Here is a 25,592-nt window from a genome sequence, read left to right on the forward strand (position 1 = left end):
AATGAAGAAACTCGTGTTACGATTTCACAATACCATAGTTCACCTAGAGTGATTTCCATATGTTCATATTCCACAAATGCAGGTTCCATGACAGCTCCATTTGCTCGGTAGCGATTTAGGCTTTAACTTTGCTGGCTCCTACACTATTGTTTGAAATTCTTTGTTTAGTGCGTTGTTAAGCTTTTTTATCCATTTAAGTTTTATGATTTGGTGCATAGTTTCTCTGTAATTAAATTTATTTTTCGTGAATTCAATCAGCAGAAGCGGGTAGATTCAACAAGTAATAAAAAGGCAAACGCTGCTACCTTCCAAAAAATCGGTGGCAGAAAATTAACAAATTACATCAGAAATTATTATTAGTTTCATGTCATTATTCCATCTCTAATAATACTTCCAACAAACCCTACTTCATGCATTCAAACTAATCATAACAATTATCCAAGTCCAAATCAATGACTTAAAACCCTATCATGTTGTTGACAAATCTTCCATCGTCGGATCACAAAGCTTATCACTCACATGTCAGGTAAACAGAAATCCAAAGGTGGAAACAAGGCCGGATTAGGATTTCATATATACTTCCCCTTTATCTTGAATTCCAATTCAGGTACCACAATTTCAAAGATGTCACGTCTGGAGCAGTTGGTACAGTTAGATCTTTGTTTAAAATAAATAATAAAGAAATTCCCAAAAGTCTACTATACTTCTTTGGTTCAGATGAGTTATGTGGTATAGTTGAACGTGCAATCACGAGAATCTAATATTGTGATACAGTTGAATGTGTGATAACAAAATCTAATACCTAAGAACATCTAAAAATTCTCATGCTCAAACATAAATGGTTTGGTACATAAGAAATTTTTAAGTACGGACAATCGTGGTATGTCACAGTTTAAAAAGGAAATACTCTCATGTAACCAAGTACCATGCTGCTCATGAACTTGCCCATGTTGCTTTAAAGGAGAATTTTGGTTGTTATCATTAATTCACGATGATATTTATTTGTAGAACTCACGTTTCAAACAGAACAATGTCACAAATTCAACCCAATGCTTTGCTATGATGTCTGAGCTTTTTAAGTCGAAATCTCTCTTTTTAGGGTATTATTTTCAGTAATTTTGTATTAAGTCTAAGTGTTAGAGTTGTGAGCTTATATATTATTCAATCAATAAATTTTGGAGGGGTTTAATGAAAAGCTCATTGCTACAACTTGGTTTTAATCGTAAGGACATTTTGGATATGAAATATCTATATTAGGTCAAGTTATTTTTTTATTTACTTTTATGTCATTATTTCATTCATCATGGCTGATTCTACAACGAAATTTACATTTTGTTTGTTACTTAAATTATTGTACATAATTTTGCATTGATTGCCAAACACAATGGTGTCACCGATGCCAAACACAAGGGGGATAGGGTCCAATAGCTATAGGATTCATTAGGACCTGCCCCATGAAAACAACTCCTCATCTCATTACAGCAATTACAAGGAAGGCAGTGTTGGAAAATTCTCCTCATCTCATTACAGTAATTACAAGGGAGGCAGTTAAATTAATTTTATTAATTTTATTTAAATACCACTGCGTATGCGAAATAATGTTGAAGATGAAGTGACAGGACCGGGTAGGGTTGAATAGTCATCAGCACCAAGTCCTGACAAAAATCCATAGAAGACCAAAAAATATTGACTAATCAAAATAATTTAATCCAATAAATGAGTCACCGCCTGAAAAGTGCTCAGACTCACCAAAGCCAAGTTCACAGGGGTAAAGTGGCATCAATTATAGGGGTCCTTTCATCTTGATATGTTTCTCCCATCTTCTTATCCACATCTTCTTTCCTTTTATCTTTTATATGAATAATTTCAGATAATTAATTTTTAGAGCATATTTGCTAATAAAATGGGTTTATATTTTTGTTTTTTTTTTCTTCACAAACGATATTACATCCATTAAGAGAAAATGTGTGAGTTTAACAATAATATGATTCAACTTTATTTTTTATGAGAATCGAACTTAATATCTCTCATTTACAAATAAAAAAGAATATCACTATATCATACTACTAAATAACATTATATTTTTTTTTTGTCTTTTCAATTTCAATCATCATTACTTCTCACACACCCCTTAATAATTTCTTTCCGTTGATCTTCTTCAATTCATCCAATCTGACGCCCGAAAATTAAAAAGATGTGTAAGAAGTAAAATAGGGTATGTGGATATCACATCCCTAATGAAAACCTATTTGCTACAACTTGGTTTTAATCGTAAGAACATTTTGGATATGAAATATCTATATTAGGTCAAGCCCTTTTCTTATTTACTTTTATGTCATTATTTCATTCATCATGGCTGATTCCGTAATGAAGTTTACATTTTGTTTGATACTTAAATTATTGTACGTAATTTTGCATTGATTGCCAAACACAATGGTGCCACCGATGCCAAACACAAGGGGGATGGGGTCCAATAGCTATAGGATTCATTAGGACTTGCCCCATGAAAACAACAACTCATCTCATTACAGCAATTACAAGGAAGGCAGTGTTGAAATTTTTTCCTCAATCTTAGAAGATGGAGGATCTGCAAATCCGAACAAATTGTAAACAAGATATTACTGAAGGTACACGCAGTGATCAACTTGTAAACCAAATGACATATGTAGAATTTGTATAGTTGTTCCGTGAATTCCAATTGTCTATAATTCCTTGGGGGTTTTTTTATCTGATGAGTCTCGTTAGTACTAAAGAGCGAATACGTATTTAATTTGAATCTCCTTATTGTACATACACTTTTGAATGTACCAATGAAGTTGTTATTATTTTTTTATAAATATCTTTAATTTACTTTGTTAAAGTTGGGTCTACACTATCATCTAAAGTTGTCGAGAGAGATTGCAGATAAGATGAATTTATATTTATGTGGTCTTGATCTGCTTTCACTTTTTTATTATGTTAGAACATCTTCAATAAAGAACCTAAACAAAGTCTTTATAATAGTACAATCTCTAAATATAAAGATAAAAAGTTTTTAAAGAGTCGAAATTAAAGTCTTTAAAATATTCCAATATTTTTTTTGTCAAAAAAATATTTCAATATATAAAAACTCACTAAATACTTCAAAAGAAAATCTCAAATGTGAAAATTGTATAGTGGGCCTCTGTTGATTTTGTGCAGAAAAGTGACCCACACCAGCTGGTTTTTTGTCTTTTACCTTGTTTCTTGATCCCACCCACGTGAAATTTTCATTTTGGTTTTTCACATAATTTTTTTTTAATTGTTGAAAAGCTGGGTAGAGATATTTTTTTAGCTTTTCCATACATGAATAATAATTATTCAATATTTTAGATTTTATATTAATCTGAAAATTACACTATAAGAACTTTTCATAAAAAACAATATTTTTTTTAAAAACCCGAATATTTCTTTAAATTCTTTAAATAAACTTTTAGAAATAGTGATAAAAGTTCCTAAATAAGGATCCGGAGAGCATTTTTGTCCACTTTATCTCAATTTAATGTAAATATATTGTTGTATGAAAATATTGTTCAAACTAAACCATCCAAGAGGTTGTCATTTAATATTATGATCTAACGGTATTTTTTGTACTTATAAATAATAGGTCTTAAGTTTGAATTTCATGAATGACGAGTTCGATACAAATTTATACTACACCTCAATCCAAAAAGTTTTGATTTAACTTTTAGCTATGTATATATATGGTTGTATAAAAATCAATCAAAGAAGTTTGGTATGACTTTTATAATGAAAACAAATGCAATTTTAGGTTGAACTAAATCAAACTATAATTAGTTTGGTTTGATTTCGTTGAATTTTGACGTATTTATAAACCGCTAAAACCAAGACCAATTTAAAAGCTTATGTGTAGTGTTGGAGACGAATTCCTAGCGTTCGATTGTAATAGCTACCACATTTTCTTGTTAGGTTTAGGTTTACCATAGTCAATGAAAAAGGTAGAAATATGAGTGTAAATTACTAGCCAATTCGATGTATAAGAGACAAGTTTCTAGCTCGATTGTGTAAAAGAAAACACATTTTATGTGAAAGTCTTATTTACACAATCATTTTTATTTCTGATATATTTTTATTAATTTTGTTTAATTATTCTCTTTCAATTCATTCAATAAAATTAAGAATGAAAAGTAAAGTTAAATATGGAAATACCACTGCGTATGCGAAATAATGTTGAAGATGAAGTGACAGGACCGGGTAGGGTTGAATAGTCATCAGTACCAAGTCCTGACAAAAATCCATAGAAGACCAATAAATATTGACTAATCAAAATAATTTAATCCAATAAATGAGTCACCGCGTGAAAAGTGCTCAGACTCACCAACACCAAACCAAGTTCACAGGTGTAAAGTGGCATCAATTATAGGGGTCCTTTCATCTTGATATGTTTCTCTCATCTTCTTATCCACATCTTCTTTCTTTTTATCTTTTATATGAATAATTTCAGATAATAAATTTTTAGAGCATCTTTGCTAATAAAATGGGTTTATATTTTTGTCTTTTTTTTTTCCTTCACAAAAGATATTACATCCATTAAGAGAAAATGTGTGAGTTTAACAATAATGTTGTTCAACTTTATCTTTGACGAGAATCGAACCTAATATCTCTTACTTATAAATAAAAAAGAATACCACTAAATCATACTATTAAATAAGATGATATTCTTTCTTGTCTTTTCAATTCAATTATCTTTACTTTATTAAAGTCGGCCTCCATTATTGACTGAAGTTGTTTAGAAAGAATCTTTGCTGATAAGAAGGGTTAATAATGCTCTTGAACATTATGTTGACGCTCACAGGTGTAAAGTGGCGTCAATTATAAGGGGTCCTTTCTTCTTATACCGCATTTTCTTGAATTATTGTTAAGCCTTTCATTCATCTTATTCGCTCTTCTTGTGTCCTTCCTTGGCTTTCTCCCAGTTCTCTGCTTTCTACTCTCTAATCTCCCTTTGTCGCGCGAGTATGGATGTGGTCGAGGGTCTCATCACTTATCCGGTGGAGGGAATACTGACGTCGGTCGCTTCACTTGCTGCTCAAGAAATCGGTCTTTTCCGAGGATTCAAAAAAGAGCTAACTGAGCTTCGTCAATCGTTACCTGCGATTCAACGGTTCTTAGGCTATATTTCCCACCGACCACGTCACGATGCCGTCTTGGAGGACTGGGTGAAAAGACTGAAAGACGTAGCTCATGATGCCGATGATGTCTTGGAGGACATCAACTATGAAGTTCTCCGGCGTAAAGCAGAACTGCAAAACCACATCCAGAAGAAGGTACTTAACTTCCTTTCGCTCTCCAATCCCATTTTATTTCGTCAAAAGATGGCACACAAGATTAAGAACATCAATGCGTCCCTGGCTACTCTCAAGAGTGAGACAGCTTTCGTTGAATTCGTTGCAAGCACAGTAGATCAAACCCCTCCTCCAATTATGAGGGACAGAGAAACCGTCTCAAGCTTCCGTCAGGATGAGAAGATCATTGGAAGGGAGAAGACTGTGTCGGATATCATTGCGACCTTGATCGAGTCCAAGAATCAGGAAAAGAACCTCTCAGTTAAGGCCATTGTGGGCATGGGAGGACTCGGAAAGACGACTTTGGCAAAATCAATATTCAACGATGGTGCTATTGGTGGACATTTCCAGGAAAAAATGTGGGTGTGTGTATCCGACTCTTTTGACGTTAATTCGATTCTAAGTAAGATGCTTGAATTGCTCCACCCAGAAATCACTGGACTTAAAGGTCGGGAAGCATTGCAGAATAACCTCAAAGAAAGGTTGCAAGGGAAGAGATATATGCTGATACTCGATGATGTTTGGAACGAAGCTGAGGATTTATGGAAGAGTTTTACGGATTGTTTGTGGAGACTCAATTCTGCTCCCGGAAGCATTACCATTGTTACTACCCGCAGTGAAAAGGTTGCATCAATCACGGGGACAATGCCGAAGTGTGATTTGGAGCTCCTGTCAAAGGAGGATTGCTGGTCCATATTAAAGGGTGAAGCATTACCAAATGGTAATGGTCGTTCTCTAGATTCAGATCAAGAGGGCATTGGAAGGGCGATAGCTGAAAAGTGTGCCGGTGTACCATTGGTGGCAAAGGTATGTCTATTGTCATATTCCCCCTTGCTATCTTTTATTTGGTTTTTTTATTTTAGTAACATAAATATATATAAACAAATGTTATGCATAAAGTCGTATAAACTAATGTTAAAGTATAAACTATACAAATAAGGGAGTAAATTTTCTTAAAGGAGAAAACATAGACTTGGCTTTGAATCCTCTATTTCTTTTAGCCACAGAGGTTTGAGGTCAATACGATTGAATAGCCAATTAACTACACAAACGGAAGAAACCCTATCAAACCCAACAGAATTGTTCTCCTATAATACAATTACCAAGAAAATGATGGTCACCCACCATTCGATCTTAATCTAATGGCTGGTGCTCATTTAACTTTTTTGCTGTATTTTTCCTGTACCGTTGGATTAAAGATCTAACGGTGAGCGACAATCATTTTCTTAGTCATTGAAGTCTAGGAAAACAGGATTCTCAAACCCAATAAGATTTAATCCAAGTGTCATTAAAGCCTAATTGTTTTAATCATAGAGAAAGATGATGCTAATTGATAACGATTATGACCCAACTTGTTTTTCATATCAAGTTTCTCTTTGCAATTTTATGCTAGGGAGTAGGGAAATCATATTTTGTAGACCGCATGATGTAGCGATTGATAGTTGGATTTTTTCTTTAATGATTTGAATAATGTGTCCAACCATCAACTAACACATCATGTGGTCTATGAATATGATTGAAGTAGTTGGTCTCTCTAGCATTACTCTGATATCCCATATTAAATTAATCAATCGAATGGGAAGAAAAAAACATCTTGCTTTTGTCAAATACGTTTACCTAAAATAGGTATTAAACGATTAATAAGGAGTTCAGAAATAAGTTTGTAATATGAGACATTAATTACACACAAAAATGGTTCGCCAGTCGAAGACATAGATTGGTGGCTTTCTCCATAAAGGATTAGTTTGCAGAATTAGGGTAATGTATGACTATGATTTTTACTATTCTACTCTTAACGGGAATTGGGCTAGGTCATGTTTGAGTATGATTTTGAACTCAAACAAATTCAAAACGTTATCCTCGTTCATATGAGTTGAACCTAAAACATTTTAGTTTGCTAATATAAGTACAATTAAATAATCAACAGAATCGCCATTATAAAAAACCTTAACTTGGTATATTTAATTTTGTCCGAACATTTTAAAAAGAAAATTGCATGAAAAACATAATAATGAGCTTTTAAAGGATCAATTTGTTTATAATATATATATATATATATATGTTTGTATATTTCAACGATTTAACCGTCTATTTTTATATCTTTTCTCAAATATCATCTCTACAAAAATCATCCAAATCCGAAGTCGTATAACCGTTTGATCAAATTTAGTGTTTCTTTAGTAAATGGCGAAAGAATAGTTCGCTCTATGCTCACCGCGCGGCTGTGTAAATTTAATGTTTCTTTATAGTTCGCTATAAAAAATGTGGATCAAAACGCTCCTTCAAAATACTACCTTCCTAGTGCATTGTTACAAATTGTTCAATTACTCGGTTATCATAAGTACTAAATTAACACTTATAGTTAAATGATCTAACCAAGTATCTTTGAGTTTAATTCCAAGACTAATTCTTACTTGGCTCGCAAGTCTCCTTGGTATTTCTCTTCTAACAAGCAAAAATATTGGAGAGCAATCTTGCAATTCTGATCGATACAAAACGAAGTTGAGTTTAATGCATCTTTGTTTTGCTCATCACTCTATTCAAAATTCAATGAAGCTATAATTTGGGATTGTTATTTTAAGAATCACCTTTTTATATTATAAAATATATAGAAACTAACAAACTTATGTATCAACAGGTTTTAGGAAGCCTAATGCGTTCTGAAAATAGTAGGCGTGAATGGTCGTCAATTCTAGAAAGTAAAATATGGGAATTACCAAATGAAGATCAGAAAATCATGTCGGTCTTGAAGTTGAGTTTTGATAATTTAACACCGTCATCATTGAAGCAATGTTTTGCATATTGCTCAATGTTTGTGAAAGATTTTGAAATTAAAAAAGATGACTTGGTCCAGCTCTGGATGGCTCAAGGATATCTCCATTCTTCTCCCAACATAAGTATGGAGGATATAGGTAATGAATATTTTAATATTCTATTGCAAAACTCTTTATTTCAAGATGCTAGAGAAGAGTACGGCATTACCATTTGCAAGATGCACGATCTGGTGCATGATCTTGCAAAAAAAGCATTCAAATCTGAAAGCTTGACGCGAGACTTGGATCAGATGGATGATGATGAAATTGAGATTCAACATGTTGCGCATATTTCTTCCACTACAATTGAAAGAATTCCAAAAGGGAGTGTTGAGAGATTGCGGTCGTTGTTTGTTGATTGCAGGGTCCCTAGTAACACCTTTCAAAGGTTCAAAGATTTACGGACGTTGAATTTATTCGGTGCCGGAATTGAGGAGTTGCCCATCTCAATTGGAAAGTTGAAACGCTTGAGGTATCTTAACATTTCCCGGACAGGAATAGAAGAACTCCCCAAATCTATTGGCAAGCTCTATAATCTTGAGACATTAAGAATGTCAGATATAGATATTAAAACGTTTCCTAGGGAAATGGAAAATTTGATCAACTTGAGACATGTTTATTTCTACGAGGATGTGGAAGTTCCATTTGGGATGACAAGATTGACTCATCTTCAAACGCTACCTTCTTTTAAATTGGATAGAGCAAGGCGTCATAGACTTGATGAGCTAGGTGGGTTAAATGAACTGAAAGGGGAACTAGTTATTGGATCATTGGAATTTGTGAGGGACAAGGAAGAAGCAATGAAATCAAAATTAGTGGAAAAGGCAAACATACGAAAATTGATATTAAAATGGGGGGAAGAAAGAAATGGCAATTTTCTTGACGATGATATTCTTGAAGGACTCCAACCGCACCCCAACTTAGAAAGCTTGACGATTGAGGAATTCAAGGGTACTAAATTTGCATCGTGGATGATGAGAAATTGTCGAGAAACCAATCTCCGTTATTTGAGAACTAGGAGCTGTCAGCAATTGTTGAGCTTGTGTTGTGGGTTAGAATATTGCCCCTCACTTGAGACGGTGGAAATTGAGGATTGCGGCAATCTAGAATCCTTCCAAATTTCACCATCCCAATCTCTTCAGGTGTTGAGGATAGAAGATTGCCCAAAGCTAAGATGCACTTCAATTCAGAGTCTGCCCTCACTCCGTGATTTGGTTATTAAGAGGTGCACTACTCTCGAGGGGGACTTGTCTTTAAACGGTTGCACATCCCTCCGTGAATTGACAATTGAGGAATGCGATGGATTCACAAGTATACTGAGTGGGCTCCATTCTTGTACTAGTCTTCGCAAACTGGATATTGGTATCTGTCGAAATTTGAGGACTTTGTCGGGTCATGGGCTACAAACCCCCGTCTCTCTTGAGTGTATGCTAATAAGCCATTGCCCTAATCTAGAGGCTATTCCCAGTTTAGACAACCTCACGTCCCTCACTAAGTTGATTATTTGGGGATGTCATGGATTAATAAGTCTACCGAGTGGGCTTGCATCCTGCACATCTCTTACCCATTTGACTGTCAGCAATTGCCCTAATCTAGAGGCTATTCCCAGAGGCTCCAATTTGATATCTCTGGCGGATCACAATGTCTCCAGCTTACAATCTCTTTCCTCTTTAGATTTATCTAATTGTGGGAAATTACAATATTTGCCCAAGGGGCTGCACTCTCTATCTCGTTTGGAAAAGATGGAGATCGGTCCATTCTACGAGGAGCTCGATTCTTTCCCGGATTTTCAGGTCCCATCGAAACTGAAAGAATTAACATTGAACGGGTGGCCTAAGCTCAAGTCTCTGCCTCAGCAAATTCAACACTCTGCTTCTCTAACATATTTGTCCATTTATGGTTTCGATGGTCTGGAGGCTCTTCCAGAGTGGTTGGGCAACCTCACATCTCTTGCTGAGTTGACAATTCGTGATTGTGGGAACCTGATGTATTTGCCCAAGGGGCTGCACTCTCTATCTCGTTTGGAAAAGATGGAGATCGGTCCATTCTACGAGGAGCTCGATTCTTTCCCGGATTTTCAGGTCCCATCGAAACTGAAAGAATTAACATTGCACGGGTGGCCTAAGCTCAAGTCTCTGCCTCAGCAAATTCAACACTCTGCTTCTCTAACTATGTTGGAAATTTGGAAATTCGATGGTCTGGAGGCTCTTCCAGAGTGGTTGGGCAACCTCACTTCTCTTACTAAGTTGGAAATTTGGAAATGTAAGAACCTGATGTATCTGCCTACGGTCGAAGCTATGCAACGCCTAACCAAATTACATAAGCTAGAGATCCGACGGTGTCCCCAACTGGGAGAAAGATGCGCCAAGGACAGCGGCCCAGAATGGCCAAAGATTTCTCACATTCCAGATAAGAGGTAATTTTTATTTTTGGAGCCCTTATTTTATCTCCAATCAATTATGCATGTATATTTTGTTCAAAATTCTTCATTCACTCTCGTTTTCTGCAGTGTTTGGTGATGATTCAAAAGGCTCTTACCAGAGTGATGACGGAACCTGTCATGAATCGACCATCTATCTATTCACCGTTGTGGGAATCTCAAGTATCTATCGGCACTGGGGAAGCCAATCCAAATTTTACTGTTGCGTAAAATTTCTGGCATTTCCCAGAGTCAAGTGTAGGTTTCTTTCCCGAAACAGCAATTCATGATTTGTTCTCTTCTCTTGTCTTTTAGCCTCGTGGAAGAACATTAATTTTTTTTGCAACTGTTTACGAGTCTGCGGTTATTCTGTATATGTTATAATGTTCAAATATGTTCTAAGGCATGTTGCGCATGGTTGTTACTTGTTATGGTGCAGATATACTTTTGTACAAGGTTGTGTTTCTTCTCACTGTGTGCACGTCCTCTCAACTTACACAGTTTTATTAGACCAATTTTATGGAAGGTAATCTGTTTAGTCAATATGTAACTTCTTTGTTCAAAGCTTTCATCCTTAAATAAAACCATGTCAAGTTATCTAGAATACATTAATCACAGATAAATTGGATTTGTATTTCAGCTCACTTAAGAAGGGATTCCAGTAAGAGAATTGTAGGAAAGGACAAATAGCTGATTTCAGTCTGTCCATGGTTTTTTTTCCAGTGATAATGAGACTTGTGTGGTGAATTGGTCATGGGCAGAGCGGGTTTTCTTGATCGAGAGTATGTTCAAATTTCTGTGTGTCTATTAGATTTTTTATCATGTTATAAACACAAATGTATGAACAGTGAGTGGTTTATTTGTGATTACATTTTTTGGTCTGCAGGTACTATAGTTATCAAGGGTTGAATGAAAAAATTGAATGAAAAAATTGCATTAAGAGAGGAGGCAATCCCAGCACAAGGAAAACTTGGACATGAAAATAGCAGATTTCAGTATGTCCATGGTTTTTACCAGTGATAATGGGATTCGTGTGGTGACATCAGTCATGGGCACAGCGGGTTATCTTGATCCAGAGTATGTTCAAATTTCCTTGTTCTTTTAGATTTTTTATCATGTTATGAATATAAATGTAAGAACAGTTAGTGGTTTATGATTACGTTTTTTGGTCTGCAGCATGGGTTTTGTGCTGTGCCATGTCAACTAACACAACCTTTGGAAATGGAGGTGCCTAGGCATCCAGAAAGAACTCTAGGCTCAAATGAATAAACTCGTGTTACGATTTCACCATACCATAGTTCACCTAGAGTGATTTCCAGATGTTCAGATTCCACAAATGCAGGTTCCATGACTGCACCATGCTAGGTAGCTACAAACTCTCATTCATCCCATGTTCAAAACTTGGTGGGTTAAAAATGGGGGTGGGTTAAAAATGGGTGTGGGATCTGTAGTGCAGTGAATCAGTGTAAGCTACATGCTAGTATGTATCTATTTTGTCCTCAACTTAATCACTTTTGTCCAATACTTGGGGTTGTGTCACAGCACATAACCCTGTTAGAAATGCTTTGACTAGAAAATACGTTGGCTTGACCAAATTGCTCTAGTATGAACATTGCATTATCCATTGATTGACGTACACTAAGCATCCCCATGTAATAAGGATCATTGTGCAGCATGAGGTTACAAATCCACACTCATATACGTTTTTCTGTTTTTTTGGTCGGGACATTGTCACGCGTTTTAAATACCTGGTAGTTCATAGGCTGCAATGAGACAGAGAGATGATCTCAACTGGTTTCCTCGTCCTACTGCTCTGTGCAAGTTTTGTTCATGGAGAGTGCCCAATAGGTTAGCATTTCCTTTAACGAAAGCGAATGGCATTGCATCCTTCAGATTTATATTTTCTATCTGCTGATAAGTAATTTTGGATTAGATTCAAGCAAGCTCAAGAAGAATATTGTTGTTCCAATACTTGGATCATTACCATCAACAATGGCACTGGATGATTCAGAAGGGTCTTACCAGAGTGATGACGGAACCTTTCATGTGTCGACGATCGATCTACTCACTGTTGTGGGAACCTGAAGTATCTGTCGACAGTAGGAAAGCCAGTCCAAATTTTACTGTTGTGTTCTAAATTAAAAGAAGCAATCTGCTCGACTGGCCCAAGTTTTCTCGCATTTCTGACAGTCAAGTGTAGGTTTCTTTCCCGAAACAGTAATTCGTGATTGGTTCTGTTCTCTTGTCTTAGTTGCATTCGAATATGTTCTAAGACATGTTCCACATGGTGTTATGGTGCAGATACATTTTTATGAGACCAATTTTGTGTAAGGTAATCTGTTTAGTCAATGTGCACCTTCTTTCTTCAATCTTTCATCCTTGAATAAAATCATGTCTGAGTTATCTAGAATACGGTAATCACAGATAAATTGGATTTGTATTTCAGCTACACTTAAGAAGGGAATCCAATAGGAGAATTGCATTAAGAGAGGAGAGCAAGCATAGTACAACGAAAACTTGGACTTGAAAATAGCAGGTTTCGGTCTATCCGTGGTTTTTTCCAGTGATAATGGGACTTGTGTAGTGACATCGGTCATGGGCAGAGCGGGTTATCTTGATCACGAGTATGTTCAAATTTCCGTGTTCTATTAGATTTTTTATCATGTTATAAATACAAATGTATGAACAGTGAGTGGTTTATTTATGATTACTTTTTATTGTCTGCAGGTACTATAATTATCAAAGGTTGAATTGTAGAGTTTTACTGGCCAACCTGCAAGGCTGCAATCATAGAAAGTGATGATCTTGTCCACATCGTGGAGTGGGTGAATCCTGAGTTCCAGAATGGTGATTTAACAACTAATTTGGATCGAAGGATTCAAGGAGAGTTCGATGTGAATTCGGTCGGGAAATCAATAAAGACACCAATGGCATGCACAACTTCCACCTCCCAACTTAGAGCCACCATGGTTGGTTTTGTGCTGTGCCAACTAACAAAATGTATGGAATGGAGGTGTCTAAGCATCGAGAAAGAACTCCAGGCTCAAATGAAGAAACTCTTGTTATGATCTCACCATACCAGAGTTCACCTAGAGTGATTTCCAGATGTTCAGATTCCACAAATGCAGTTTCCATGACAGCAGCATGCTAGGTAGCTACAAACTCTCTCATTCATCCCATGTTCAAAACTTGGTGGGTTAAAAATGGGGTTGGGATGTGTTGTGCAGTGAATCAGTGTAGGCTAAATACAAGTATGCATCTATATTGTCATCGACTTAATCACTTTTGTTTAATACTTCAGGTTGTCTACCTGACTTGTATCACACCACATAACCCTAATAGGAACAATGTTTTACATGCTTTGACTAAAAAATACGTTGGCTTGACCAAATTGCTCTCTTAGTATGAACATTGCATGATCCATTGATTGATGTAGACTAAGCATCCCCATGTAATAAGGATCATGTATGTACTCTGCAAGTTGTGCAGCATGAGGTTACAAATCCACACTGTCATACGTTTTTCTGTTTTTTTGGTCAGGACATTGTCACACATTTTAAATACCAGGTAGTTCACGGGCAGCAATGAGACAGTGAGATGAAGATCTCAACTGGTTTCCTCGTCCTACTGCTCTGTGCAAGTTTCGTTCATGGAGAGTGCTGAATAGGTTAGCATTCTTTAACGAAAGCGAATGGTATTGCGTCCTTTAGATTTATATTTTCTATCTGCTGATAAGTTCTTTTTAGCTCAGATTCAAGCAAGTGCAAGAAGAACATTGTTGTTCCAATACTTGGATCATTACTTTCAACAATGGCCCTCCTTCAAGTTATAGTGCTCTTACTGGTCTGGAAGCTGAGAAGAATAAGAAAACCAGGTACCATTTTATACCCTTGATACTTATTTAGTTAGAAACGGCGCTGCTACTATGGTGTAGTGGTATTCCTATCCAGTTAGTCTGAACTCATAACTTTTTGTACTTAAGCTGCAGATGGAGAAAAACATAACAAAACACCTGTAGCACACCTGTAGCATCAATGAAATGCCAGTGTACTTGTGACGAGGTTTTAGAAATCACCGAAAACTTTCAAACTGAAATTGGGAAAGGAGGATTTGGGATTGTATACCATGGCTACTTGGAAGATGGCACTCAAGTTGCGGTTAAAATACTTTCTCCATCGTCAACTGAAGGAGCTAGGGAGTTCCAAACAGAGTTTTGACAGTTAGGATTTTAATTCCTTGGAATTGCAAGTGCCTTGTCTCGTTGGTTAGAGATTGATGGGTTCCTTGTCGCTGCAGGTTGAGCTCCTGATGAGAATCCATCATAGAAACTTGGCCTCATTTATTGGATACTGTGATGAAACCGACTACTTGGTACTTATATTATATACGAGTACATGCCTAAAGGAAACCTAAAAGAATCTCTCTCAGGTATGTAGTTCTATATTTTATAAGCATTGTCCTCCATCAGAGGGTTTCAAAATATTGGAGTGTCACGTCAATGGCTGCAAATGCAGATAGAAGCTCACATCTGACTTGGGAAATGAGACTTCGGATAACACTAGATATTGCGTTAGGTTAGTGCTTCGTGTTATTTCATACGCTAATGTATCTGCACAAGTTCATATGCCTAATTCAACTTATGTATATTGTGAAATTTGGCTCACAGGACCGTTTACTTGCATAAAGGTGCAATCCACGTATTGTGCGTAGAGATGTAAATACTGCCAACATTCTCTTGAGTGAAAACTTGGACGCAAAAATAGCAGATTTCGGTCTGTCCATGGCTTTTCCCAGTGACAGTGAGACTCGCGGTGACATCAGCCATGAGTACAGCGGGGTATCTTGATCTTGAGTATGTTCAGATTTCGTGTTCTTAGAATTTTGATTTAAAAAAAACAAACAAATCTATGAGCAGTGAGTGATCTATGATTACTTTATTTGGTCTGCAGGTACTATAATTATCAAAGGTTGAATGAAAAAAATTGATGTTTAGAGTTTTACTGGCCAACCTGCAATCATAGAAAATGATGATCTTCTCTACATAGTGGAGTTGGTGAATCCTGATTCCTGAGTTCCAGAACGGGGATTTGAGATCGAAGGATTTGAGGAGAGTTTGACGTGAATTCGTTCTGGAAACCATTAGAGACAGCAATTGCATGCACGACTTCCACCTCTCAGCAGAGACTTTTGTGCTGTGCGTTAACAGAGTGTTTGGAAATGGAGGTGTACATCTAGGCATCGAGAAAGAGCTCCATGCTCAAATGAAGAAGCTCGTGTTACGAGTTCACCATACCAGAGTTCATCTAGAGTAATTTCCAGATGTTCATATTCCACAAATGCAGGTTCCATGTAAGCATCCTATTTCTGCTGTTGCAGCCAAAAGAAGGGGAGGCAGTTGTCATTTTGGTCATCAACTTTCAAGATAATAGTGACCAAAGACTTAATACCAATCATCTTTGTCACTACTCTTGAATTATCATTCACATTCGTCATCCGTCAATAATGTTCGAACTTTTGACTATCTATACTTTGTGGTATTTATCTATCGTAAACTCATCCAACGGCTATGATTCTCAAATAAAGAATCATATTTTGTTAATACATATTATTCCTGATGTGGGGTTTTCTTCAATCGATGTAATGGAACAATATCGACACTATTAACAACATACAGAGGGAGAGGCATAGCCAATTAGCCATTGTTAATTTGTCAAATTGACGATAAAATTCTAGAAATTCTTTCGTCTGAAACATGGAGGTGTTGGAAGAGGGGAGTGGAGTCATTATGTAGAGTAGGTAAGCTTTAATGTGTCTAGGACCGCATGGACATGTGATTCGGATGCCGGATTCCAAACGCTAGCTAGAGGAGGATGAGGAAGAGAGAAACTAGGACAACAAGTTAAAGCAAACAGTTGAAAATTTGACAGATGGATAATAAAGAGGAATTTGGATCCCCTCCTGACATTAGTGTCCAGAGCTTAAAGATCAGAAAATTTGGACCCTTTGTGTGAAATAGACATTGAAGTCTTTAGATTATGTAAAGTGAGGCAGCGTATGAGTTAATTAGTACTATCGAATTCGATTTAAGTGGTCCAAATTACCTGTTGGTTGAGCTTCGAACCATAAAATCCATATCTGTCCATAAAAGAGGTTTAGAAAGCTTGACTTTGTATGACTGACGCTATATTTATTTATTTTATTTTATTAAAAGAAAATTAATGAAAAGTTTAAAAAAAAAAAAAAAAAAAAACTTTAGTCGTTCAGAAAAAAAATTTAGTTTTAATGAAAAATAACAAATAAAGATGTAGTGAATAGTATAAGGGAAAGGTAAAAAAGTGATTTTTCGTTAAAAGTGAACAGTACCGGGAGTATTTCGTTAAAACTCTTTTTTTTTAATGAGAAGGAGAGAATGGTCAATGTTGGTGTTTGAGGAAGCACGCAGGTTTCATGCATTTGTAATTAAAACACCAAATAGTAGCCATTTGGTCAAATTGACATGTAGACATAACGAAATTAAAATTGTTTTCCTTTTATATACGAGAATATTTTCTAATAGAAACTCGACATTCAACATATAACAATTAAGTAACAAACACATTTTTTTTTCAACAAAAAATGTTATCAAATTTACCATTTATGTGAGTCGAATATGATGTCTCTCATTTGAAAATGATTTCAAAAGCAGGCTAAATTGCACAAGTTTCATGCATTTGTTGTCTCACTGATATAATAACCGATAACGGATTGCCAATGGCATAAAACATTACTCACTACTTGACTTCTCACACATAAGAGTCATTCTCTCTTACATATTATAATATGGCACATACAGATAAAATAACTCATTAAAATACCAAATGTAATATCTAACGACATACATAAAAGTTGAGAGGGTTTTAATATGAAAATATGATTGGCAATGGCATGAAACTGAACATGATATGAATTAGTTGGCCTTCCAGCCTTGAACAATATCCAACTCATTTGGCTCTACCCTATGAAAAATCTCCTCCCTCCCGGTCCAATTCTTCACTCTCTCAAAATTTCAATGCCATCAATCAAACTTTTATAGCCTATCACATTGATGGGAAAATAGCCTCTTGAGGAGCAAATAGTATGTTTCATTTCAGTGATGCATAAGGTGTTCAATTTCCCATCTGATCGAAAGTTCCAAACTATTCATGGTTAAAAAAAAAAAAAGAGAGTCGAACATTGGCCGCAAAATGAGCTTATAACTGTAGTAGTTAAGAGCATGCATTCAGTAGACAACTGGTGCTTGTGTTAGATTTTCTCTTCTCACAAATAGGCACACAATTATTGATCAATACAACTAGTAATTAACTGCAAATTAGACCAATTTTTGAATCCGGATTTGCAGCAATCTAAAGGCAAATAGGTGGTTACCACCATTCATGTCATGCATGTGACCCTGCCCTTTGTGTTAAGATCGTCTTCGGACTCTTGTGCTCAAAGCTCAGAGATCCGGATTGTTCAAAAGAGAGATTCGGAACCTTGATTTGTGTGAGATGAGCCAGTAAAATGAGCTAATGAGGGCCATAAAATTTAAAATGACTAGTTTCGATCTTCGAGTCCGTCGACTCCAAACATAGAAATTCAGACAGGATCTCGGTTTCTTTGATCACATTGTAAGAATATGAGTATGAGATAGAGAAGTTTTGGGACCAGCTATATGTATTCAGTTTGATAGAAAAGTCTTGTTAATAAGAGGAATGTTGATCCTTGACAAAGAAGGATTTTGTATAGCATTGAGATCAGTTCTTATGGAACAAAGAAACAAGTATTTGTTTCCTATAAGGATTTTAATAGGGAATCCTATCTGTTATGGAAAAGACTACATGTATATATATAGTGGTCTCTCTTCTCATAGAACACACGCTCATATTGGGACTTAAACCTATTTGTAAGTCGAGTTCTTGATCATCTGAGAGAGAACAGAAGGTTCACTGAAAAGCTTGGTGTCATGGCTTCAAGTTCTGGAACTGCTGCTGGTATGCTTTTCTTCTTGGTACTCTCATACATGAATTCTAGTTAATTCTTTTCAGGTTGTAGTTCATGTTTTAGTCTTGTTTAGTAATTCCCTGCTAGCACACATGTCATCAATATTTCTAGTCATAACTTGAAATAATTTCTTGAATTTTAGTCCATTCTGTCACCATCGTACTCATGCTTTCAGCATAATAAACTAAGCTATGTAAATTATAAATAATCAGTTTCTAAAACACATCAGACTGGAAATATATTAATTGGTACTGCTGAATCCAAAAGTTTGGCTTTCGAACCCATCGGCGCACGATAGCGACTGGCAACTACTAACTCGATTTCATTAGTGACTTGGTTTGACGGTAACCTCAATTTGCTGGGATATCAGACTACATAATTACTCAATTTCTTCCTCTTCTTTCTCCGATGGTCTTTGACAATCACGCACACCAACAATATTATTTTATTTATATATTCACTTTGTCTTTGGTTAAAAATGGACCCCATGTCTAAATTTTATTTGATAATGGAGATTTCAGTGGACATAAACTGATATTGACAACAAGCAAATTGAAATGATTTTCGTGCTTTTTATTTTATTTTTAATATTCTTTATTTTTAACATTTTTAATAAAACAGGATTGAGAAGCAAAAATAAAATAAATTATCGTAAAAAAATTAATTGTCAAGACGTACTTCATTTTTAGAGTATTTACAAAACAAGAACCGTCAAGATAAACGTAAGTATGCATATAAGAAAACTAATAATGACATTTTGTAAATAGTAAAAATGAGTTTGACGTATGGATGAGAGCGATGGATCATAATCCTTCTCTTGTCGGCAATATTTTCAAATAATTAAATTCGATGGAAGATGGAATTTATAACTCAAGTATACACACCAACAACATTATTTTATTTATATATTCACTTTGCCTTTGGTTAAAAATGGTCCCCATGTCAAAATTTTCTTTGATAATGTAGATTTCAGTGGACTTAAACTGATATTGACAACGAGTAAATTAAAATGATTTTCGTGCTCTCTTATCTTTAATATTCTTTCTTTTTTTACATTTTTAATAAAATAGAATCGAGAAGTAAAAATGAAATAAATTACCATAAAAAAATTAATTATCAAGGTGTACTTCATGTTTATAGTATTTACAAAGCAAAAATGACCAGGAGGAATGTACGCATGCATATGCATAAACTAATAATGACACTTTGTAAATAGTAAATATAAATTTGACGCATGAATGTGAGCGATTGATCATAGTACTTCTCTTGTCGGCAATATTTTTAAATGATTAAATTCGATTGAAAATGGAATTTACAACTCAAGTTACACAATTTCTTTCTTCCAATGCTATAAGCCAAACATGTCAATTTACATATGGCAGGCCAAACATACCTGATTTTCTTTAATTCCTCGATAGGTTCATATATATTTTTCTGTGGTCCTATATTATTAATAATGTTATGTGCTACACGGGTGATTTTTTTAATACTAAATGTGGTATTTTTTTTTATATTTTTATTTGTACCCTAAATTGGATATTCTTTGAGAATAATCTGGCGGGTCTGTGTGTGGCATAGATGGTAGATTGTCTGCCCTTCTGTTTGGGTACCCTTCTCATCTCCTTTTATCTTGAACAATCACAGTTAAGCCATGTCAACATTTTATATTGATTTTTTAATAGAAATAATAAGATAAAAAATAATAAAAATATAAAATATTGATATGACTTAATCGACAAATAAAAGAAAATAAGAAGAGCATCCAAACTGAAAGGCAGACAATCTACCTCTGTGTGGCATATGCCTAGATAATTGAGAGAAATTCAGGACCGTAGGTTCCAAAACTTGCCTTCCCAAGAGGTTAGCAAAGGCGACATTGAACAAAATTGATGTTTGGCGCCACAAAGCATACACGTGGCAAGCATGTAGATGCATGGTGACACTCTCATGTGATGCGGCCTATAGGGTATGACTCATGAATTTGCATCTTTTCCCAAGTCTACGAACCAAGAAATTTGAGTACTTAATTTGTACGCAAGAGAAATTGAAGCCTTTGATTTGTATAAGTTTAGCAGCAGAATAAGCTACTAATTCGAATAGTTCAAGTCTAATTCTTAAACTCCGTGCCGCTAGGTTCAACAAGTAGGGATTTTAAGAATTCGTAAATCGTGTCTGTTTATCATACATTATGCAGTTAGAAATCATTTTAAATATTTTTATTTAAAATAAACATAAAAAGTATTAATAAAAACTAACCGTACGATATATAATAAACAGACATAATTTACGAATCTCCGAAACCTTCATCAAAATATTCCGGGGAGGACCCTGTTGGCAATAAGTATCGCTGTCCGTGACACAAGGAAGAAGAAAATGGCACTGGAGATGGAACTTGAATCTCCTCTTATTTGTTTGTTGGCAAACATAAATTGTTTCTTTGTGTTATCTCTGACATTTTATTTTTTTATATAATTTTATTGTTAATATTATAAAATATTATGTAAAAAAATACTGTAACAAATAAATTAAATAGTCTCACTTTAAAAGAAATTTTTTTATAAAAAGGTTAAACTTAAATATAACTATGTAATTAAGACAACAATCACATCAAATAAAATATGCATCAAGTGCGATGAAACCAAAATACATACCACACATTTTTTTCTGCATGTCATCAGTTTGAACGTATCAGAAAAGCTCTTACACTAAATAACTTTATAGATGACGTGATCAAAGTGTCTTTATACAAGATTTTTTTCGTTAGGAGGTGTTCTAATGAAATCAGAGTGGGTTATATCTGTTATCAGCTGCATATATTGCAGTTAACAGCTGAAAGTTGTTTTTGGTAAATTCAAATCCAAAGCGGGTAGTTTCAAGAAGGGAAAAGGATCCTCGCAGGATCATTTTCTTGGGAATCCTAAGAATCATGTGATTATGATCGTTCATTATACATTTTGCGATCAAAAATCATTTTAAAATTTAAAATTAAATATAAATAGTACCTAATAAAAATTAACCTTATAATATATGATGAACGATTACGATCACATAATTCTTAATATCTTCAAGAAAATGAACCGACGAGAATCCTTACACTTCAAGAAGTAATAAAAAGCCAAAAGCAGCTTCCTCCACCAGCCAGCCTTCCAAAAAGTCAGTGAAATACTCAGAAAATTAACAAATTGCACCAGAAATTATTATTAGTCTCCTGTCATTGTACCATCTCCAATAATATACTTCCAACAAACCCTACTCCATACGTTCAAAATCAAATCATAAGTAATTATCCAGGTCCAAATCAAAGACTTAAAACCCATCGTATTATTGACGAATCTTTCACCGTCGGATCAGAAAACTCTAATACTCACAAGTCTTGTAAACAGAAATCCAACGGTGGAAACACGCCAAGACTACATAAATGTCAAGAGCACAAATTAAGACCACTGCGTGTTGGAAGGGCTAACTCCAAGACTAAACAATATAGTATAGTAAAAAGTTAAAACCAATAAACCAAGGGATGAGGAACCTCTCCGGATCCTCTTTACGAGGATCCTAGGTATTCATATATTCTAACTGTTCATTGTATATTATACGATTAGTTTTCGTTAGATATTATTTATGTTTAATTTTAAATAATAAAATTTAAATAATTTTTTACCGCATAATATTCGATGAATAGTTAAGATGTCAGGATCTCTAAGATTTTCAATCCCAAAGGAAGAAGGAGAAAATAGCTTTGTTCTTTGTCAGCGATTATATTGATTTCCCCTTAAGTCAATACGATTATTTTCTTTGCCAGAGATTTCCTTTCCCATTGATTTCCAATTCTATGTCCCACAATTTCAAAGACGTCGAGTATGGAGACTGGAATTTCGTAGACTCTCTCTTTATTTTTTCTCAACAAAAATTCTTGCGTGCTCCAAAAGATCTGGTACAGTTAGATCTTTGTTTGAAAATTCTAAAAAAATTTATTGACATCCTAAATTTTTTAATTATGCACTCAAAATTTCTAACTTAAAAAGTAAAAACTCTTACGCATGTTTCCAAATTTTCTAACTTAAAAAATTAAATACTCTTACGAGAAGTATGAAATTAAAATTTTAAAGTGCATATCATAATTCTTACCGTAACGTTTTCTACTATACTTTTTTGGCTCAGTTGAGTTCTATGGTGGAGTAGAATGTGCTATTTAAAGGATCTAATATTGTAGTACACTTGAATGTGATAAAACTTTTAGGATGTTAGAAATTTATATAGAGTTAATGGTGTATATTAGAAATTTCCATACTCAAACGTAAATTAGCTGGCACAAGAGAAATTGAAAAAATTCTTATAAGTACCAACAGTCGTGACATGTCACAATTCAAACAAGTGATTCACTTTGTAAATAAACTGGCACGAGAAATTGAAAAAATTCTTGGAAGTACCGACAATCGTGACATGTCAACGATTCAAACAAAGTGATTCACTTTTTTGAACACATGCCCAAGTAATATGCATTGATCGCAAGCGAGGATTAATAGATCAATGCATGTAGCTTTGGATTTGGGGGGAAGCGTGAGGCGGCATGGCTGCCCATAATCCAAAGACTTTCTCCGAAGTTCCCAACAAGGGGGTCCTTTTTACCAACTTCCATTTAAACCCAATCTTTCCTGCAGAAGTGATGTAGTTCCCAAACTACCATTACCATACTGTAAAAATTACATACAACATCCAACTGAGATTTTGCTGACACAAAAAATTCAGAAATCCAACCACAGATGAACGAAGAGCACAACACAGTAGAACTTGATAAAATGATAATTTACATTAATAATTGCATTAGCACAAAAGAGAGCATTACATTCCTCAGAAGAAAGAGGCATAGTTTTTACAATGATTTGATAAGAGATGAGTAAGTGGGGATGGTAGTAATTATCCTTAAAACACCATAATTAACAACAGCAAATGAGGGATATGATGATCTTCCGCTGTCCACTTCTTCAACTACACAACAACAAAAGACCAATTCTTTTCTTAATTACCGTCCTTAAATTTATCTACTTCACCTTAATCTCATAGATAATCCCCCCAAAAAGACATAGATTCTACTATTCTCCGACAGAACACATCCCACTGCTTCTGTCTCTCCAAAAACACCTGCACAAAACAACGTAATCTTCAAATTCTTCCAACTTGACTTTGGTTTCAAAGTCAAACTCCCACCTTTCTCTCCCCATTCATGCACTGTTCACATAATCTAGAGAGAGAGACCCAAAATATTTAGAGGCCACCGGAATCAAGTACCCCAAATAGAATCGTCATCATAGTAACAAGTTATCAGACAAGTAATCCTTCAATTCACTGAACCAGCTCAGAAACCCACCCAACATCCGGAGCACCGGTACAGTTCGGACCCGGGTCGACCCGGCCCAACGAATTCTCCTCCCTCAGCTTCTCGAACATCCTGGCTCTCAGCCCCCTTCCAGACTCCACCCTCTCCATTGCAGGCTCCTCCTCGCACAAATCCAAATACCCGATTCCGGAACGGACCGGGACCCGCGTTGGCGTTGAAGGCAGGCTGCAGAATCCGGGTCGCAGCATGGACCCGCGTGGAGATCCGAAACCGGAAGAGCACGGAGACCCGAACCCGGAAGATACTGGAGACCCGAATCCGGAAGATCCTCCCAGCTGAACGTTCCAAGAAGAGGGCAAAGACTTAACCTTTCCGAGCTGCAAGTTCCTCAGGGAAGCCACCATTTCGTTTATCGAGCTCGACCCGAGAGACCGGCTCATTGTCCGGCCATCGGAGACATCGGCGGCGACACATCCGGCGAGTCTTCCGGTGGGGAGGACATGAATGGCATCGTTTTCACACAAGAAGCGGCAGCGGCCTCTATCGCCTGCCTCAGCGGCGACCCGTCATACGACTCAGTCGAGTTGAGCGAGTTGGCTCCTCTGGGGCTCTGCTGAGGCAAAACCCTAAGCTGCTCCGGCGTGTGAGCAAAGAAACAAACCCTCCGCTTGCAGCTGGTGCCGTCCTTGCACGGCTGAGTGCGGTAGCGAGCCGGGTGGAGCCAGCACTCGAAAACCCCGTGCGCGAACTCACACGTGTCGCCCTTCTTGCAATGACCTTTTCGGAAATCGGGGCAGGCCGTACCCGAATAGTGATACTTCCTCGGGTCGCGCCGCCGGGCCTTCTCACCCGGGTGGGCATACGGACACTCGGTCCAGTCATGTGACCTTCCACGTGCGCACCTTCTGACCTTGAAATCGAACATCCTGAAGTGGTCGCAGGAGTAGGCGTCGACCGGCGCGTCGGATTCGCGGCCAGAAATGTCGGAGTCGGAGTCCAGGTCGGTCTCGTTGGACGGCAAGAAGCGCTGGAGCGTCGTTAGTGCTTCGTCGAGATAGTACGGGCTGTTGAAGTCAGCGCCGCTTGCATTGCCGTCGGAGTTAACGGAGACCCCGCTGAGCGGGTACGGGGAGTACATCTCGGCCGTAGGATCGTCCAGCTGAAGCCACGGTGGGACGTGGACCGTTGGATTAGGACGGTGCGGTTCTCCGAGCATCATTTTTTCAGTGGTTTTTTTTGGGGTGTGGATGGCGGTGTTTGGGGGAACATGAGTAAGGTGTGGGTTTATAAACTACCAAAAACCGAGTGGGTTTTTAACCGTGGTTGAGTTAACCAAGCTGTGGGTTAACCGTGGTTGGGTTAAAAATTCTAGGAGCTGCTGCACCAGTTATCACGCGGTTAAAAGAAACGTACGGGGAGTTTCTCGGTCACTGGGCTGTTCGGTTGGGTTCTGACAGGTACACCTTTGTTCTCCACGTGGCCCGCGCAACTGGCTGAGGTTCATTAGCGTTGATTTCGTTGCCACGTGGATGGTGGTGATTTGAAGGTGAGCTGAATGGGATGAACATGCTGTATGATGATCATTGGACGGGACATTTTATGGATCAGATCCTCTCCAGCGCTTTAGAGGTTGAGCCTTTGAGTAAATCACACAGATCGTTAGATCAAAATTCAATGACTAT

At 36.5% G+C, this 25,592-nt stretch overlaps 2 protein-coding genes across 17 annotated transcripts; one reads left to right on the plus strand and one right to left on the minus strand.

Annotated features, from left to right (window-relative positions):
* The first annotated feature begins 4,607 nt into the window (after window positions 1-4,607).
* On the plus strand, window positions 4,608-16,188 carry LOC125469568 (disease resistance protein RGA2-like). Of its 16 annotated transcripts, none has more exons than XM_048566992.1 (18): window positions 4,608-6,131; window positions 7,963-9,879; window positions 10,168-10,553; window positions 10,647-10,814; window positions 10,996-11,082; window positions 11,197-11,338; window positions 11,443-11,633; window positions 11,733-12,404; window positions 12,490-12,752; window positions 12,858-12,888; window positions 13,003-13,180; window positions 13,284-13,707; window positions 14,097-14,223; window positions 14,308-14,430; window positions 14,539-14,984; window positions 15,071-15,130; window positions 15,223-15,408; window positions 15,506-16,188. In XM_048566992.1, exons 1-4 carry the CDS (start codon window positions 4,998-5,000, stop codon window positions 10,654-10,656), a joined length of 3,447 nt encoding a protein of 1,148 aa, XP_048422949.1. In that variant the 5' UTR covers window positions 4,608-4,997; the 3' UTR covers window positions 10,657-10,814; window positions 10,996-11,082; window positions 11,197-11,338; window positions 11,443-11,633; window positions 11,733-12,404; window positions 12,490-12,752; window positions 12,858-12,888; window positions 13,003-13,180; window positions 13,284-13,707; window positions 14,097-14,223; window positions 14,308-14,430; window positions 14,539-14,984; window positions 15,071-15,130; window positions 15,223-15,408; window positions 15,506-16,188. The 16 variants fall into 16 exon arrangements, with proteins under 16 accessions (XP_048422949.1, XP_048422943.1, XP_048422948.1 ...); XM_048566977.1 differs by having other exon boundaries at window positions 4,637-6,131; window positions 7,963-10,553; window positions 14,539-14,775; window positions 14,853-14,984; XM_048566978.1 differs by having other exon boundaries at window positions 4,637-6,131; window positions 7,963-10,553; window positions 11,733-11,921; window positions 12,312-12,404.
* A 7,175-nt stretch (window positions 16,189-23,363) lies between these two features.
* Window positions 23,364-25,183, minus strand: LOC103943938 (zinc finger CCCH domain-containing protein 20). Its single transcript, XM_048567370.1, is given in 2 exon segments — window positions 23,364-24,373; window positions 24,376-25,183. Coding segments are annotated over 2 exon segments (1,212 nt in total). The 5' UTR covers window positions 25,130-25,183; the 3' UTR covers window positions 23,364-23,915.
* Between the last annotated feature and the right edge of the window lie 409 nt (window positions 25,184-25,592).

This window comes from the organism of the source record quoted next, unplaced genomic scaffold (genome assembly GCF_019419815.1).
Source record: "Pyrus x bretschneideri cultivar Hongxiangsu unplaced genomic scaffold, Pyrus_bretschneideri_v1 Contig44, whole genome shotgun sequence".
Taxonomy (NCBI): Eukaryota; Viridiplantae; Streptophyta; class Magnoliopsida; order Rosales; family Rosaceae; genus Pyrus; species Pyrus x bretschneideri.